Genomic DNA, 17,370 nt, shown 5'->3' with positions numbered 1-17,370 from the left:
TCTTAAATAACACATGCCATTTTTAACAATTCAATGATTCATGGACAAGAAGGTGATACAGTAAGCTAAGGCACATGCCACCAGGCCTGGCAATCCAAATTTGATGCTAACAAGTTGTCCTTTGATATTCATAGTTTGTACCTTCAGGATAGACCCATGTACACATGGACACACACACACAAATGCATATGCACACAATCAATGACTAAATAAATGTACCTTTAAAGCTTTAAATTTGATTACTCAAATGTGAGGAGTTTGGATACGTGATATAAATGAGGCTATACTAACTGTCTGGGGCTCCTTAGCTCAGCCCTCAAGGATTTTTGAAAACTGAGTTGTATCCTTTGAAAATCTAGCTATAAAAACAATTGTAAACAAGATTAAATTACGTAGACAGTTTTGTCACAACATGTCTAAAGAAAAGGTCACATGTGGCTGCTGTCCCTGCCTCTTTACTGCACCCTGTAACAGGCTCCCAGTGCTCCTACAGGAAAACACCATCATTTCTCCAAATGAGCAAGACTGGAGGGCACCCTGTGGACAGGGCCAGCACTTAGATCCACTGACTCACGAGCTCCTCAGTAACTCGGCCCACATGTTTCACTCATTATAACCACAGACAACTCCTTCTTTAAAGTCCTTTATTGATGTTTAAGCCCCAAAGACACCTGTACCACCAGCCTCCTGCATGTTTGCATACATGATCTATCTGGAGCAGAGAAGGTGAAGGAAACTCACCGAGATGAGGGGAGATGGCCACTGACTCATTTGGATTAAGAAACACAAATCTCCCCGCCACCCCCATCAAACACACACACACACACACACACACACACACACACACACACACACACACACAAAACAAAAACAAACAATAACAAAAGCCATACATGGCTTTGCTTTATGAAGTGAAACAAAATAAACGCAGTAATCATTTTATTGACAAGAGTCTAGGTGCAGTGAATCGTCATTGTCAACAGCATCCTCTGGAGTCAGTGTTTCTATGTGCTGATGACCTGGGCTACCCAAAGCTCATCTGTGAAGTTCTGTCCAATGCTGGCCTTTTGCTTCTGCTACTTCTAGTAAACATGTAAGAAGAGCACACTTATCCCTCTTAGGTCCCTAACTTGCATATCCGTCTTACTGCTGTCTCCTGGCTAATGGCTGCTCAGTAGAAATGCACAGGTCAGAAAAATTAATGACCAGTACAGATTCTAAACTTAAATACAATCAAAGGAAGTTTTTTTTTTTAAAAGTAATCAGATAATTAAAGATCCTAACCACAGTCTAATAAATATATTGTGGATTATATTATTATTATTATATTACATGATTATGACCAGGCTAAGGAAAACAAAGACTTCAATATATGTCAATTCATTGTTTTCAAAGGCTGGATCATCTGGTGAGAAACCAGAACATTGCAATTACTTGACGACAGAGCACAGTTGTCATGAGCTTCATTTACCTAAGTGAGGAGAATTCTAAGCCTGTGACATCTCATGGCCACTGGTACCGGATAAGACTTTTTGTGTTTGCACTGATATGCTACAGAATTAGCTGGTGATAGGAACACAGCGAGCGCATGGCAATGATAATATGTTTTCTTCTAATTTGAGCTTTACAAAAAGCAAGACAGATTTAGGACTGTTCACATCACTTTCATTTTTTATAAACGAGGAAACTGAAACCTACAGTGGCTAAGTGGTTACAGAATCCATGTCATTAGAACTCCACAGAAGTGGGCTGACACCAGGTCCTGTGGATCACTCTCTTCCTCTGTGGCCCTTGGGTGCAGTTCTGTCCCACATGGCCGGTTCACAGAGAACTGTGTTGAGGTGCCAGGAAAGCCACGGATGATTTCTTTGACAGTTACTATTGTTGCTGTTTTTGCCATCATTATTATTCTTTACATGGTCCTGCAATTCCCAGGTTTGTAACAATGAAACCACTGTACACCTCTGTGCAAAACAACAATGGCAACCTACCCTTTTCCGGAGCTTTTCTGCAGCGTCTAGCTCAGCCTTAATTGTCTTGTCAAATTTGTTCAGAAGTTTAGGCTTCTTCTTCTTAACTGAAAGAGGGAGGGGAAGAGAGAGAGAGAAAGAGAGAGAGAGAGAGAGAGAGAGAGAGAGAGAGAGAGAGAGAGAGAATTAATTAAAAAATTAAAAGCAAATTTAATTTGCTTTTTGTCAATGCAGTTACTTTTCTGTCCAGCGTGTGACTATGGAAGCAAGAATACCCCAGTTCACAGAGCTGGTAACACCTAGGAAAATGCTGCCATCCTGTGGGCTATCCTATACTACAAGGCACAGAAATCCGCTTTGTACAAACGAAATGCAGACATTTTGAAGAAGTCAGTGGGTGAACCTTTCTAACTGTGTACTCACTGGCTAATTAAAATCTCAATGTTGTGGGACCCGGTCTGGTGATTTGTAGCCAGCAATCTTCATCCTTATTTCGCCATTGACTTGGGATGCCATGAACCATATGCATACTTGACAGAAAAGCCTGTCACAGGAAGTCACAAGTACCCCACAGAGCCTATGCTTCTGCTAAATGAGAATACTGTAGGCTCCATTCTTCTTATTCTTGGCACTATTTCGTACACCAATTTCTACATAAAATGTTTTTTCTTATGTTTCTCAGCTAAAAGTACTGCTATGCTTTCATTCAAAGCCACATGACTGATAAAGTGTCCCTACTGCTCAGTCTGCTAGCTCTCTCCCTATCCCCTCCTTCTTCCTGAGGCTTCTGTCTTCTTCCCTGTCCCTTCTCTCCTCCACCATGCATGTCTCTTTGATTGTCTCTCCCCATATGACTTCTAGTACCATATTCATCCTTGTACTTACTAAGCCCAAATCATAGACTCCTGTAGGGAATCACTATGTCTTAAGCCAAAGCTAAGTTTTATCATTTATTTAGTTAGTAGCTTGGGGTACTGTGTAAATAAACCAAAGCCTTTCTCCTAAAGGTATCACGCCCTGCAAGCGTAAGGGCAGGCTTGCTGGTGCACACTTGCCAGTTCCTCCGGAACACTCAGACACATAGCATTCCCTGAGAGCTCAGCACTTCCCACATCACTCCAGTGGATTCTGCCATTCATCTGCCTTCATGCTTTTGGCAGGGCCCACGTATGCATTTAACCCAAAATGTTCCATCGATCACAATGGAAAGGACAGAAGAGGAAGACAAGAAAAAGAAGCAGGTTAGGCTCAAGTGACTTTCCATAGAACACCCCACGGAGAGCACTGGTATGTATTTCATGTGTCTTATTCTAAGGTTCAGTGAATTTAGGAGACTTGCATTGATATGACAGGATTTCGGCACAGCTAACTAGAAGCTTCTAGGTTTGGAAAATTTAGCTATTTTTAATGGGACATCAAAACCCTACAACACAGCTTTGTTTTACGTAATGTGTTATCGAATTCTCTCTCTCTCTCTCTCTCTCTCGCTCTCTCTCGCTCTCTCTCTCTCTCGCTCCCTCCCTCTCTCCCTCTTTCCCACCCTCTGTCCCTTCCTCCATCCTTTCCTCCCTGTCTCCCTCCCTCCATCTTCCTCTATATGGATATAGTCTCATGTAGTCCAGGATGGCCTTGACTTCACCATGTATCTGAAAACGACCTTAAACATCTGATCCTCCACATCTGATTCTCCGTCCTCCATGACAGGCATGATTATAGACACGAGTCACCATGCCAGGTTTTAAGAAGTGCAGAAGTCAAGACTGAACCCAGAGCTTTGTGAATGCTAGGCAAGTACTCTACCAACTGAGCTATATTCTGGGCCTCACAAAACTCTTTTTGTTTTGTTTATGAAGCAAAGGTCTCACTGTGTCTCTTAGACTGGCCTTGAACCCGTTGTCTCAGGTGATCTTCCTACCTCAGTATCCCAAGTCCCTGGGTTTATGGGTGCAGGTTACTACCAGGGAAATTAATTCATTATTGATATATAGTTGTCATTTACTGAGCACTTAAAAAGTTAAACATGTGTCCCTTACCCAGGAAACATATTCTGTAAACAGTAGGAGTCAAGACTGGGTCTCAGGTTGTCCCCAGCAGACTGCAATGCCAACAGTCTTTACAATTGCTTCCTATCTTTGGCATGTGGCCCAGACATTGAGAAAGTGGGTTGTTCATAGCTTTGATCATGATGGCAGAGTGGAATTAAGTATTAGTGTAAGTAGTACATTGTACAAAGGAACTACCAACTTTCTATTACTGTCTCTAAAGATAAAGGTAGTTTTATAAAACCATAGTAATTTTCCTTTATTTTGTGTCTTAAGCACCCAGTTATATTACACAAGCACACCCTAGTTTAGTAGAAAGATGAGGGTGTAAGTCTCAGAGCTGCCTCTTGTAGATGGTTTGAAATATCTGCCTAAGCCGATGTTACCATAAGTGCAATGAAGGTATCTGACTCTGCCTGTGTGCCATGAAGGGTAGTCATGGGATCAAGCACCACATTAGTTACAATTCTTACACATGGCTTCTTAATGTGCTTTAAGATTCTGTTTTTTTAATTCAATGGAAAATCTGTGTTAGCTATCTTATTAGTCAATGTGTAGGCTTTTTTCTTTTTGACATTTCACATTTGCTCTATGGTCAAACACTTCCTTGGTAGAGGTTTAAGTGACTCTCTTGACCCACACCACACCTGTGAAGCCACACTAAACTTCTCTTACTCCCCAAACCCTATTATACTTTGAGAATTTCTAATCCAAAATCTTGGTCTGGGCAAATGAGTGAGGGCACTTGCTACTTGGACTAATGATCTCAGTTTGAGGCATAGAATTCACATGATGGAAGAAGAGAAATGGTTCCTGCAAACTGTCTTCTCTATGTGTGGTGTGGCATGACACCTTCCCCTAATTTAAAAAAAAAGGAAGGAAGGAAAGGAGGGAGGGGGAGGGAAGGAGAGAAGGAGGGAGGGAGGGAGGGAGGGAGGGAGGGAGGGAGGGAGAGAGAGAGAGAGAGAGAGAGAGAGAGAGAGAGAGACAGACAACAAAATGCAAATCTGAAATGTTCTGTTGTACAGGGCTATCCTCCTAGCCAAACTGCTGCAATTTTCTATAATCCAGGTACGCTTGATCGACAAAGATCATCACAGCTGGGTTTGTTGACCTTTCCTCTTGGAAGGAAGGGACAAGGCAGGTTGGGTCACGGAACCCTCACCTGAGCATCCAGCCACCCTCTCACCAACACAACAAATTGTATGCAATTTGACATTTGTTGCAATGTGCCCATAGGATCTCTGGGAGGAACAAGAAGATATATAGGTAGGGAAGTATGATGGTTTGAATATGCTTGGGTCAGGAAGTGACACTATTAGGAGGTGTGGCCTTGTTGAAAGAACTGTGCCATTTTGGGGGTGGGCTTTGAGACCCTCCTGCTAGCCATGTGGGAACCAGTCTGCTCCTGGCTTCCTTCAGAGGACAATGAAGAACTCTCAGCTCCTACAGCACCATATTTGTCTGGACTCTGCCATGCTCCCACCTTGATGATAATGGACTGAACCTCTGAACCTGTAAGCCAGCCCCAATTAAATGTTGTCCTTATATGAGTTGCTTTGGTCATGGTGTCTGTTCACAGCAGTAAAACCCAAACTAGACAGAAGATGAGTGGAGGGGATTCCATCTACTTAGGCACAGGCAGCCGTTATTTCTGCTGTGTACATACCTTCCAGTGTGGATTCTCTATAGTCATCCATGCTCTTGAATGAATGCAATATCCCACCCGCTGCTCTAAGTAAGCCTAAATATTCTCATTAGCTCCCCCAGGTGAACTTTAGTGAATCCCCAACTTGGTTTGTGTTAGGATCTTTCAAAAAGGATACTGGTTGTTCTCATCTCTCTCAAGTAAAGTAACATGCCCAGAAGTCTGAAACTTTCTGATAACACAAGTTGTTACAAATCTGATACTTCAATACTTTCAAACTTTCTTTCATGAAAAAAAAAAAGTTAAATATGTATGTCTTAGTTACTTTTCCTGTTAGTATGATAAGATATCCTGACAAAAACAATCAAAGATGGAGAGGTTTATATTGATTCACAATTCCAGGATTCATCATGGCAAGGAAGAACCATGTCAGGTTGTCAAGAGCTTGAGGCATATAGCTGCGCCCAGCACAAGGAAGCAAAGTGTGAAGAATCACCGTGCTCCACTCACTTTTCCCATTTTTATACAGTCCAGGAAATTGGCTTAGGGAATGATGCTACCCATGGGTGAGTCTTCCAATATCAATTAAAGTACTCAAGATAGAGTTCCTGCGGAGGGTTATATCCCAGGTGCTTTTATATCTTATAGTGTTGACAATTGAGATTAAGCATCAGAATGTAAAAAATATCTTTAGTCTATATGAATCAAGTATATATGAAATATAATTGAGTTGTATCACAAGGCTTGTATCTCATCCTCACGGCATCTCATTATTGCATATGTAAATATTCCAAAACTTTGGAAATCAAAAACATTTCTAATTCCAAATATTTCAGGTAAAGAACATTTAATTTCTACAGTTATTCCTCAGAAATATGGAAAATATTAATGACTGGCTTTTATTACAGCAGTTATCAAAGGTAGGATTTGATGTGAATTCATCAAGATTAATTAATTTGAAAAGCAAGATAATTTAAGGGAAAGAAATATGAGATTATATTACAGTACCCAAGGAAAATATGCTTTCCACCTAAGATGTGGGATGAAGCTAAGTAACAAGACAAATCCTAATATGCATATTAGTCTAGGAGACTTAAAACCAGGAGTTACATTTGATGCTTTTAAAACAAAATCACTGATAAATTTCAACATAAGGTAAGCATGAAGACGTGTCGGAAGGACCAGTAAGCAATGGAGTAAGCCCCTACAGAGTCCCATGGTCAGATTTCTGATGGAAATCTCTGCTGAGCACAGGACAAGCATGCTTGCATCTACACTGGAGGGTTCCTAGGAGAGCAGCAGGGAATGTGGGCCTGAACCCACAGCCATTTTCTCGTTTATTTAAAGGTGGGAATTGCCCAAGGCCTTCCCCACTGCTAAGCATCCCACTGGTTCTGCAGTCCATTTGTTAGTAAGTTGAGAGACAGACAGGTTCTCTGCTGTTGAGAAACCCAATCAGCAGACAGCCATGGAAATGCTTCCAGCAGGAGCCTTTCTCTGTATTATTGCTATGCGAGAAAGGAAAATTAATGCACTTGGTCCAAAAATAACCCCTTGTGAGGCTTCATTCTCTAAGGCTACACACTTCATAAGAAGGACTGGGAGAAGGGGTATATTTGGACCACTTTGGGGAAATGCTCTATCTAAGCTGCCAGCCTTCAGCCTCAGTGTGCTGGGAAGGGTGGACAGTACCTCCTTCCTGGCCACCTATGGTGGAGGAATAATGGACCTTTGTTCTCGGAATTAAATATCAACTACAAACCAGCAGGAGTCCAATATTCAAAGCTTACACTGAACAGGAAACAAATATTTCTTCAGCTAAGAGACACTAACTAATCCAACACAGTAAACATTCTATAAAGGGCAATTGTTTTCATCTGCCCCCTTGATGGAAATACTGTAAGATGCAGCTGGGAGCTGTCCATGGAGGCAGCAAGTATTTCAGTTCATTAAATGGAGTTGGCTCTCTCCCCATAGGATTATTTTAATAAATTATACATCATTCCCCTTCTAGAGTAATAATCCTTTAACAGATGTGACCCCATATGTTAAATTAGAAATTTTAGACACTAAGTGATGTGTTTTTTAGTAGTAACAGAAACCCCATCAGTGCCAAGGCAGTCCATACTCTTACACAGTCATTATGAATGCCATCTCGGTGGGCACTGTTCAGGATGGAAGAGCTCAACCCTGGCTTAACTCCAGACTCAGTTCTGAGGTTCCCTCACCATTAACTGAGTATCTAAGCAACACAAGGAAGGAGCTGGAAGTGTAGCCCCAGGGCGGATCACAGGCTCAGCACAGGCAAGGTGTGGGCCCCATCTTCAGCAAGCAAATGGGTAAAGGTGACAGTGGCTGGACCTGCTCAGCAGCAAACACAAGTGGACACATTCGATGTAGGGAAGGCAGAAAAGCCAGCTGAACAAGTACAAGTTCAAAAAGCATCACATGTGGCTAAATGCATAGGGCTACCCATACTAACAACCCCCAAAGCATTACTGATCAATACAGTAACTGGTGGTCAGTAAAACGAGATTTGTAGTGTTTAATTACCAGCCATGAAATTCTATAAAACACCCACTTTCAAAGATATATGTCAGAAAATTATCTTCCAAACTTTATTAATTTTGTTTTAATGGTGCTTAAAGGTACTTGAATTCTTCCTTTAAAAGCTTTGTTTCTGTGAAAGTGACTTCCTATTAATGTCAAAACAATGCCCTTCATATAATCTCCAAGTCTGGCTATGCAACAGTGTCTCTGGGAGAACCTAAAATAAATAGTGACTCTCAAACCCCAATGACAGGTAAGCAGCAAGTGACTCTGAGGTACAACATCTCTGATACATCTACACACAGAGAGGAATGTATGGCACCAGTAATGACTTAGGGATTTATAAGAGAGTTCTTGGTGCTTAATTTTCACTGAATTGCCTTGCTCTCAACAGGTTCTGTAGGTTTGATAGGTGTTTAACAGCATAATAGTGACTTCCTTCAATTATCACATATTTTAAGACAGAAAGTACATGGGGTTACTAATATGTGTGTGTGTGTGTGTGTGTGTGTGTGTGTGTGTGTGTGTATGTGTAGATATCACTGTCAAGCTCTAAAACAAATATGATCAGAATAAAAGAAATCTCAACAGAGACTTTCAGATTTTTCCCTGAAACAAAACTGAACACCTGATGTTACAGAAATTATTAATCTTAGCATTAATCTTAGCTTTTAGGAGTGACAGTTGATAGAAGATGACCGCAGACCCTTTGGCAAGCAACCCAACTGCGACTATCTTGGTCTCCAGAGAATGAGAAATGCTTGCCCTTATTTGAATAACAGAAAAGAAATAAAACTATTTCTGATAGTTTAACATATGGGAGGAAAGTTATGTGTTTAATTAGTACACTTCTCATTATAAACATACGTGATTTAATGTATACTAGAACCAGACACCTAAACCTATAAGTTGATATAATGTAGAGAAAGCCATTCCTACTCTAGACAGAGGTGGCAAAAATAACAGTACAGCAGAAGGAGAAATTTCCTCCAAACACTAAAGTTATGGTTAAATATAATGACAATGCTTTAAATATTTTATATACTCATGAGACAATGGTTCCCTAGACACTGTACATAGGGCAACAGAAGGCAATGACTGCGAGGGGACACAAATCAAGTTTCTCAATCCTAAAAGCAGAGAGAGTGACCAGGTCCTATTGAAGGAAACAAAAATAATGATGGAGAGCAAATTTCAGCTAGAAAAAGACGAAAGGAGATGTGAATGAATAATAAGATGGGGAAAGGAGAATATGGGAGCAGACAATGTTACGTGAATTAATTAAGGGAACTCCATCAAATGAATCCAATTCTTCAAAGTCACAAACTTAAAAAAAAAGTAACTCAAAAAGAATTAAACTGAATATATACGAAAATTCAAGAAACTGAACCTGTGGCTCAAAATCTTCCCACAGAGAGACGACTAGCCCTGATAATCTCAACTGGAGATTTTTACTAAGTATTTGAGGAAGAAGTAGCACATAGACTCTTGAAGAAAACAGACTGTTTTTCAATTTACACCATGAGCCAGCATTACTCCTGAGACCTAGAGCAGACAAAGGCATTATATAAAAACAACATTAAAAACGGGTGTGCCTTACAAACATCGTGTAAAGAATTCTCAGCAAACATTTAAAAAGCCCAATCCACCTAGACAAAGGAAAGTCTACCATAAGGCTTAACTCTGAACTGTATGTACGCTGCAAGTCTAACATTTGAAAATCAGTTAATACAATTTCTCATACTAATACAATATAAATGAAAAATGGGAGAAAATATTTGCAAGATGTATATTCTACTTTTTTAAAATACCATAACATACTCTCCAAACTCAAGATTAAAAAACAAGTATACTAATAAAAAAAAAAAAATAGGCAAAATTTGAAGAAACACTTCTTCCAAGAAGAGATAATATGAGACAATTCAACAAAAGATGTTCAAAACCACTTGTCATAATAAAAATGAAAGTTAAAGCCAAATGAGAAGTTAACACACACCTGTCAGAGTGGCTGCAGTGGCCAGCAGTTGCTGGGTAACAAATGTTGGTAAGGATGGGAGAGAATGGCACGTGATCAAGAGAGTATGATATTAATTTACACATCCATTTGAAATAGCTTAGGAATTTCTTTAGAAGTTAAAGATATACTATATTGTGGGGCGGTGGGCTGTGAGAAACAACTGGGTGCTTGGTCGAGCATGAGCTTGGAACCCGGGAAGCTTACTGGACGGCAGGAGTTCAGCTCTGCTCCCAGGCCCTGGTTCTTTTCATTTAGCTTCAGCCCTCCAACAACCCCTCCCACAGAGAGGTCTTTGGCCAATAGTCATGAGGAACAGGCCTCAGGCCCTAGAGAGATTTACATACTAATGAGGTACCTGAAGGCCAGAGGGTGGAGCCAATTAAACATTGTTCCGCAGCCCCTCCCCCTTCTCTCCCTCCCTATTTAACTCAGGTCTGCCCTGGGTTTGGGGGGTGGGGGTGCATCCAGATCCATCCAGCATTCACCATTCGCAATGACATTAAAGCCAGTAAAAACCTATGGATTTTCTTGTGTCATTGGGGCCGCGCCATGAGGAACTATGGAGCCACAGCAGCCATGCCTAACTTCCAGCCTGGAGGAACTCTCTGTGTTTCAGCCACCAAACTTCCCTGTGGAGAAACCCTCAGTCCTCCCAGCAATTCCCTACACTATATAATACAACTTTTCTATTCTTATATATCTCAAGGAAAATGAAAGTACATGTCTTCACAATGACTTGCACATGAATATTCTTAATAGTTTTTCCATGACTCAAAGCTTGAACTAATCCAAATGCCTGTAAGTGGATTGATAAACAAACTCTAGTATAGCAATACAATTCGAAGTACTTGTCAATAAAAGTAAGATATTACTGCATACTGTTACACAAATCTCAAAATAACTGCTCAATAAAACTCTACCCTCGGGCTAGAGAAATGGTTCAATGGTTAAAAGCACTGACTGTTCTTCCAAAGGTCCTGAGTTCAATTCTCAGGCAACCACATGGTGGCTCACAGCCATCTGTAATGGGATCCAATACCCTCTTCTGGTGTGTCTGAAGACAGTGACCATGTACTCACATACATAAAATAAGTAAATCTTAAAAACAACAACAACAAACCTCTACCTTCAAATACTGTACATTCTATAATTCTACTAACTCAGAGTCCTGGAAGAGGAAGGTGAAGGCCCAGGATCCTGGGTTGATGAGTGACTATGTGGTATGTGGGAGGACAGATGATGGGATGCAGAGGATACAGGGAACTTCTGAGTCCCTGGGTGTAAGTACTGTCTTCATGGTGTTGCCTTCCTTGCTGTGACACATGTCAAACCCTCAGATTTTGTTTAGCAAAGTTTATCCTGTCTATTACACATCAATAAATGTATTATAGTAAACATGTAAAACATAATTACATTAAGATTCTATTTTTAAAAATTCAGAATAATTCTGAGGGGCAGGAGACATGGCTCAACAGTTAAAAGAACACACTGTTCTTAGAACTCCAGCTGCAGGAAATGCAAAGCTCTCTTCTTCCCTCCATGAAAACCCACAATCATGTACACACACACACACACACAAGAATTAAAAATAAATCTTTAAAGGAAAGAGATAACTCTGAATATCGCAGTTGAATACTTTTCCTAGATAGTATTCATAATTTGTTTGTTCTGAAGTGGAATCTAAAAAGTCCAAAGACTGTGATGCTGGTTCTGCCTGAAATGTCAAAACTCCTCACACAATCCTGACAGATATGACTGAATCTCCACATCATTTTAAACAGCTGTACCCATTGTTGTGTGGTGGAAACCCCAATACAGGATATGGCAGTATTCCTGAGCCATGCTAAGAGCAGCTCCCAAGCCCTTAAGCACATACTTACTGAGGACTCTCCTCATACTAGTTGGGTAATAATTCAAAACTAGACCAAATATAAATATAGACCAAAATGCCTCAGATAATGGAGAGGTCTGTAATGAATAGAACAAGCTGAAAACGACCAGTTCAGGAATCATAGTGTGCACACACAGACAGCTACTTCTACTTGGGCCAGTGAGAAAGAAACTTCAGATGAATCCAATGTTTGGAGCCTTTAAAACAGATGTAACTTGGGGTGCATGAGGGAGGAAAGTTGATTCCAAAGTGAAAGGGAAGTGTGGACATAGAAATACAAGAAAGTAAGATTCAGAGAGACCATGGAGGGGTTGGTTTCCAGGGCAAGGGCCAAAGCTGCATGGTGGCCTGAAGTCAGACGACCTGTTTCTCTGACAACGTTACAGAGAAGGAAGACTTCGCTCTGCAGACAGTGTGGTGTTACTATGGCTTTAATGGGGGGCATAATGGATCAGCTCGAAGCTTTTCTGGCACATACATAATCACAAATAACGGAGTCGTAGGCAGATCCTTTGAGATGTGATAACCGCAGGGCCAAGAGGATGCAGCGAAGGGAGAGGAATTATTTAAATTTCTGTCATAAATGAATGACCAGATGTTAAAAGAGGAAAAAAGTATTGAAAGTAAAACTCGATTTCTTATGCTTATACATGGTCATGTTGCTTTTCATATTGCATTTCTAAACATACTGCCACTTAGAGAGTAGGTGGTGACATTCCAAAGTATCACAAATTATTTTCATCCCCCAAGATCTACTACGCTGTGATCCTTTATATGAATAATGTGTGGTTTATTTTTATGCAACAGCACACCACATGTTTTGGTTTTTAACAGATGGCAGACTCTTTATACCACGGTTTTAAGCTTGCACACTGGGAACGAAAACTATTTATACAGTAAACACTTTAGCTGATCCTATCTTTGGACAAGTTTAATTAAAGAATGAGATACCAATTGCACAATCAAGGAGACTCATGGGAGGAAGCGGGAACTTGCCTCTTTGCTGAATACATTATTTTACTCCAGCAATTTAAAGCGAACATGGAAGTTAATGGCACTATTGAGTCTTACCATACATCCCTTAAGCATTTAGCTTTTTCTGTTGGCTGTTTTCAAACTCCACTTTAACACCTAAGGTGGAAAGAAAACTTCACTTGCTGTTTATTTAATGAGATGCCATCACGTGCATCTCTCTAATGGCTCCCCAACATGCTTGCACCTCATTCAGCTTGTTGATGTTCACTTTCCATAAATACACACTTCTATGGAGAACCAGCCCTGGAGAATTGGCATCCTTCTCTTGCAATTAAGACATTAAGAACACTAGGCTGTCATGCCAGTAATTTATTGTGCTCATCCAGAGCCTTGTGCAACAAGAACAAATACAAATTATTAGATTTCTTTTCTAAAACACTTGGATTTGGGGATCATGTAAATTTTATTTAAAACTACATTTTGGGTTTGTTATCCTTTGAAGCTGGATCTCTCATAGTCTTGGCCGGTCTGAAACTCTATATAGTGACAAAGAGTGATCTTGAACTCAGGACACGCCTATCTCTATCTTTAGGATCCTGGGATTAGAGATATTCACCACTGTGCCAGATCTTTAGGCTTCATGCTTCTTGTTTTGTTTCATTTTATTTGTATTTAATTCATCACAGGGAGAAGGATGGTATCTGTAGAGCAAGGCATCAGGAACAAAGTGACACACACACACACACACACACACACACACACACACACACACACACACAGTCATGTTCAGTAAACAGAAACTGCAGGAATGCATTATTTTACAAGTGAAGAAAGAAAAGTTCCCTGAGCCCAACTGGTGTGTTCAAAGGACAAACAGGAAGTGATAGACCAGAGACCAGGCTTCACTCAAGGCTCCTTTATGTTTCAGGACAGTGATTCTCTTGTTTCAAAGAAGTGATTTCACACAAATAGCAGGAAAGAACATGATCATGAGCAGGGGGGACACGGACTGCATTAAAGGCTGAACAGGTTAATGCTCTCAGTGATGCTCTCAACGACCAAAGCCGCATTCAGACTCACTCACCCTTGATCCTAAAAACTCAACAGAACTTAGTCCTGGTACCCGAGAAGGCAGAAATGAGTTTCCACCCACCGCCAATGCACCAACCTTGCTCAATGCTGTTAATCTGAGATGTGATTTAAAGATGCTTCTCTCTCTCTCTTTTTTTCTTTCCAACAAATCTTTTCACTTGTATTTTATAATCACTGAGAAATACTGAAGGCAGCACACTGGCAAGCTATTATCATACTTCTCAGGGGGTAAAAGACAATCTGCCTCTGGCCTCCTTCCTCAGGAGGCACAGAGGTATGCAATTAATGGCACAACAACACAGACCCTGCTGGGTCCTATACTGCTTGACTCTCGTGACTGTCTGCAAATGCCATGAAAAAAATATATACTGCAGAGAAATGCACGCGGGGTTCATGGCAGCAGTTAAAAAGCAAGATGCGGTATGAATCAAAGTGACAGGGTACAGAAATTAAATGCTCACCCAAGTTCATTGGTTTTATGTTCAGGCTATAATTTGCAATTAATGCTATGTCCAGCCTCTGGCTTGTCGAATAGCGCTAGTAATAACATCACCGATACATCGGTACACACACTGGGAGCCAGTGATTTTAGGGGGAGAGGAGCCAAATTTCTAGGAAGCATAAAAATTAAGGTTTATTACCTGAAGCACAACTTTATCAAACCCTGGCTTTTACATAAAGGGTAACAACTGAAGGCTCCATGCTGTATAAACATATTTTATCTGAGTTGAATTTTCAGTGTGCTTCATGCATGCAAACAGGGTTGGGACAGTAGTGACATAGTTAACTAGGCTCCAGACGATGAATACTTAATCTTTAAGGGGGATGCTAACAAAACCTAGCACATGAACCAGAACAGGACAGACAGATGGCGGTTCCATCAATGCAGTGAGAACGCAGAGTAGAGAAAGTATGAATCTCTCTGGATAGTGGACGAGAAATGTGGTGTGCTAGCCTTCCAAAGAGTAAGGCCACCAGGGCTGAGGGACTGCATGCTGCAGAAACTGTTCTGTAGAGAGCACGGCCCCTCACACCCCAGGAGTGACTCTCGTTGCAACAGAGATGGGTTGGCTGTGTACAGGAATTCCTACAGTTCCTTTCTGTATCAACCTACTACCCAGCTATTAACAGTAAGAAGGTTTCAGAATGCACAGAACTTTTACATGAATATAACCCCTGTTGGATACTTGAGAAACAGCCCACAAGGCAAAGCCATGCAAGAATGGCTGTGGTCCCAAGACACAGTGAAAGAAAAATGTTAGAATACATAAACTTTCTTCTCTGAATTCCTTTCCCTGCACATATAGATGTCTTCTTAGGGAGAGAGAGAGAGAGAGAGAGAGAGAGAGAGAGAGACAGACAGACAGACAGACAGACAGGACAGACAGATTAACTCAAAAGCAAGCAAGTAAGTAAGTAAATAAATAAACCCTCTACTTTCTGCTTCAATCAGGCATTTCATTGGAAAAATGAACAAATTCGTAATATAACTGTACCTCTGTACACATTTGCCTTAAGTAATCAATACAGCTATTACTGAATGATCTTTGAGAGAACCATGAAAGATAGTTCAACCATCTCAGTTATTTTTATTTATTAATTTTTGTGCAGTCGATACCGTCCTGTCCTGGAACTTGCTATGTAAAGTCAGGCTGGCCTCAAACTTCTGACAATTAACCCTGCCCCTGCCCCTGCCCCTGCCCCTGCCCCTGCCCCTGCCCCTGCCCCTGCCCCTGCCCCTGCCCCTGCCCCTGCCCCTGCCCCTTCCCCTGCCCCTGCCCCTGCCCCTGCCCCTGCCCCTGCCCCTGCCCCTGCCCCTGCCCAAGCTGAGATTACAGGTGTGTGCTACTGTGCCCAGCTACTTGGTTGTATTTGTTATTTCAGTATGTTAACAAATAAACAAACAAACAAAGGAACAAACAAACAAACTGAACTTCTCTCTGGAAACCCAAAACAGGTCCAGCCTAGCATCCAGTTGAAGTTGATGCCTTCTGAGTGTAAGGCACAGCAAGACCATCAGGAAAAGGCGATGAGAAATGAAACCACAAGCTTAAAGATATCAGACTTACACTTCCCCCAAGCGCCATCACCACACATAGGAATACAGCTCCAGTAACTGCTGTGCCCATGTCCACAGACGGCCTGCAGTCAGCGTGTGAGCACCACTGAGTCAGTGTCCTCAAACATCTAAGCAGTTACACTCCCACAGAGGGTGTCCCCACCAGAGGACTGGTCAGTGAGGAGCAGAGTGGAGTCAGGAGTCCCCGTCCACAACCTGGAAGTGGAAGCGGGTGCCTCGCACTTATGTGCAGTGAGGCCTGGGGTCCCACCCACCTCAGGCACCATCTGGAGCATTAAAGGAACCTCAGGGTGCCCCCTACCCCCCAGCATCAGTACGGCCATGACTGCACTTACAGAAAACCCAGACCTAAGAAAAGCCTACACTCATCTTCATACCTGAAGTTGGAGTACCGGAAGATGGCAGCTGGGAATGTCTCAAACCATCCTCCCTGAGATTCGTGAGGCATGGGAAAGGAAGAGAAAGGGTGAAGTCTGTAGGGGAGACAGATGAAGGACAAAAGAGGTGTGGAAAGAAGTGTTGTTCTAATAAAAAGAAGAAGTGTGCTTGACATTTCACGGTGCTACAGAAGGTGGTAGACAGGTTTCCTCCCAGGAAGAATGAAATAGATTACCCAGAGAGAAACAGCGAGGATCTTGTCTATTTTCTCTATGCTTGGTGGGACAGCATGACCTTACCAACAGGGGATATATTCCAGCAGATACCGGAAGCTGCAGACACAGCTAACCCCACAGAAGATGCATTGTCTGTATGTGAGCTCCCATTTTTGAGTGTAACTTACAAACAGGCACACTAATGGGTTACCAAAGAGGACTAATAAAACAGAGCAGGTATAACCATGTATTATAATAGATGTTATAGCAATGGGTTTTCTTCTCTTTCTCTCCCTTTACCAAAATATCTTAGTGTACTGGACTGTTCTCTCGGGAGGATGTGAGCTGATCCAGAACCCATGTGATGGGGTGAATCTTAGACCTTGCAGCACAGTGACCTTCAGAACGCAGGGATTTCTGCATTTGGGCGTCATTGAGCATGAGTATGCAAAAGCACAGATAAAAGTGGACTGTGCACTACTGTAAATAAAATTTTTATGTGTAAGGGAACT

General features: G+C 41.6%; 1 protein-coding gene across 10 annotated transcripts in view; it reads right to left on the bottom strand.

The window, feature by feature from the left end:
* Asph (aspartate beta-hydroxylase) overlaps positions 1-17,370 on the bottom strand; it is a 200,437-nt gene that overhangs the window by 72,710 nt on the left and 110,357 nt on the right. For all 10 annotated transcript variants that reach the window (XM_076924217.1, XM_076924210.1, XM_076924213.1 and 7 more), the window contains one exon: positions 1,992-2,077. In XM_076924217.1, coding sequence (XP_076780332.1) covers positions 1,992-2,077 — 86 coding nt within the window. The remainder of the gene's footprint in view (positions 1-1,991; positions 2,078-17,370) is intronic.

This window comes from Arvicanthis niloticus, chromosome 25 (assembly GCF_011762505.2).
Source record: "Arvicanthis niloticus isolate mArvNil1 chromosome 25, mArvNil1.pat.X, whole genome shotgun sequence".
Taxonomy (NCBI): Eukaryota; Metazoa; Chordata; class Mammalia; order Rodentia; family Muridae; genus Arvicanthis; species Arvicanthis niloticus.
Note: the sequence above shows the minus strand (reverse complement) of the source record. Positions and strands in the feature narration are given on the sequence as shown.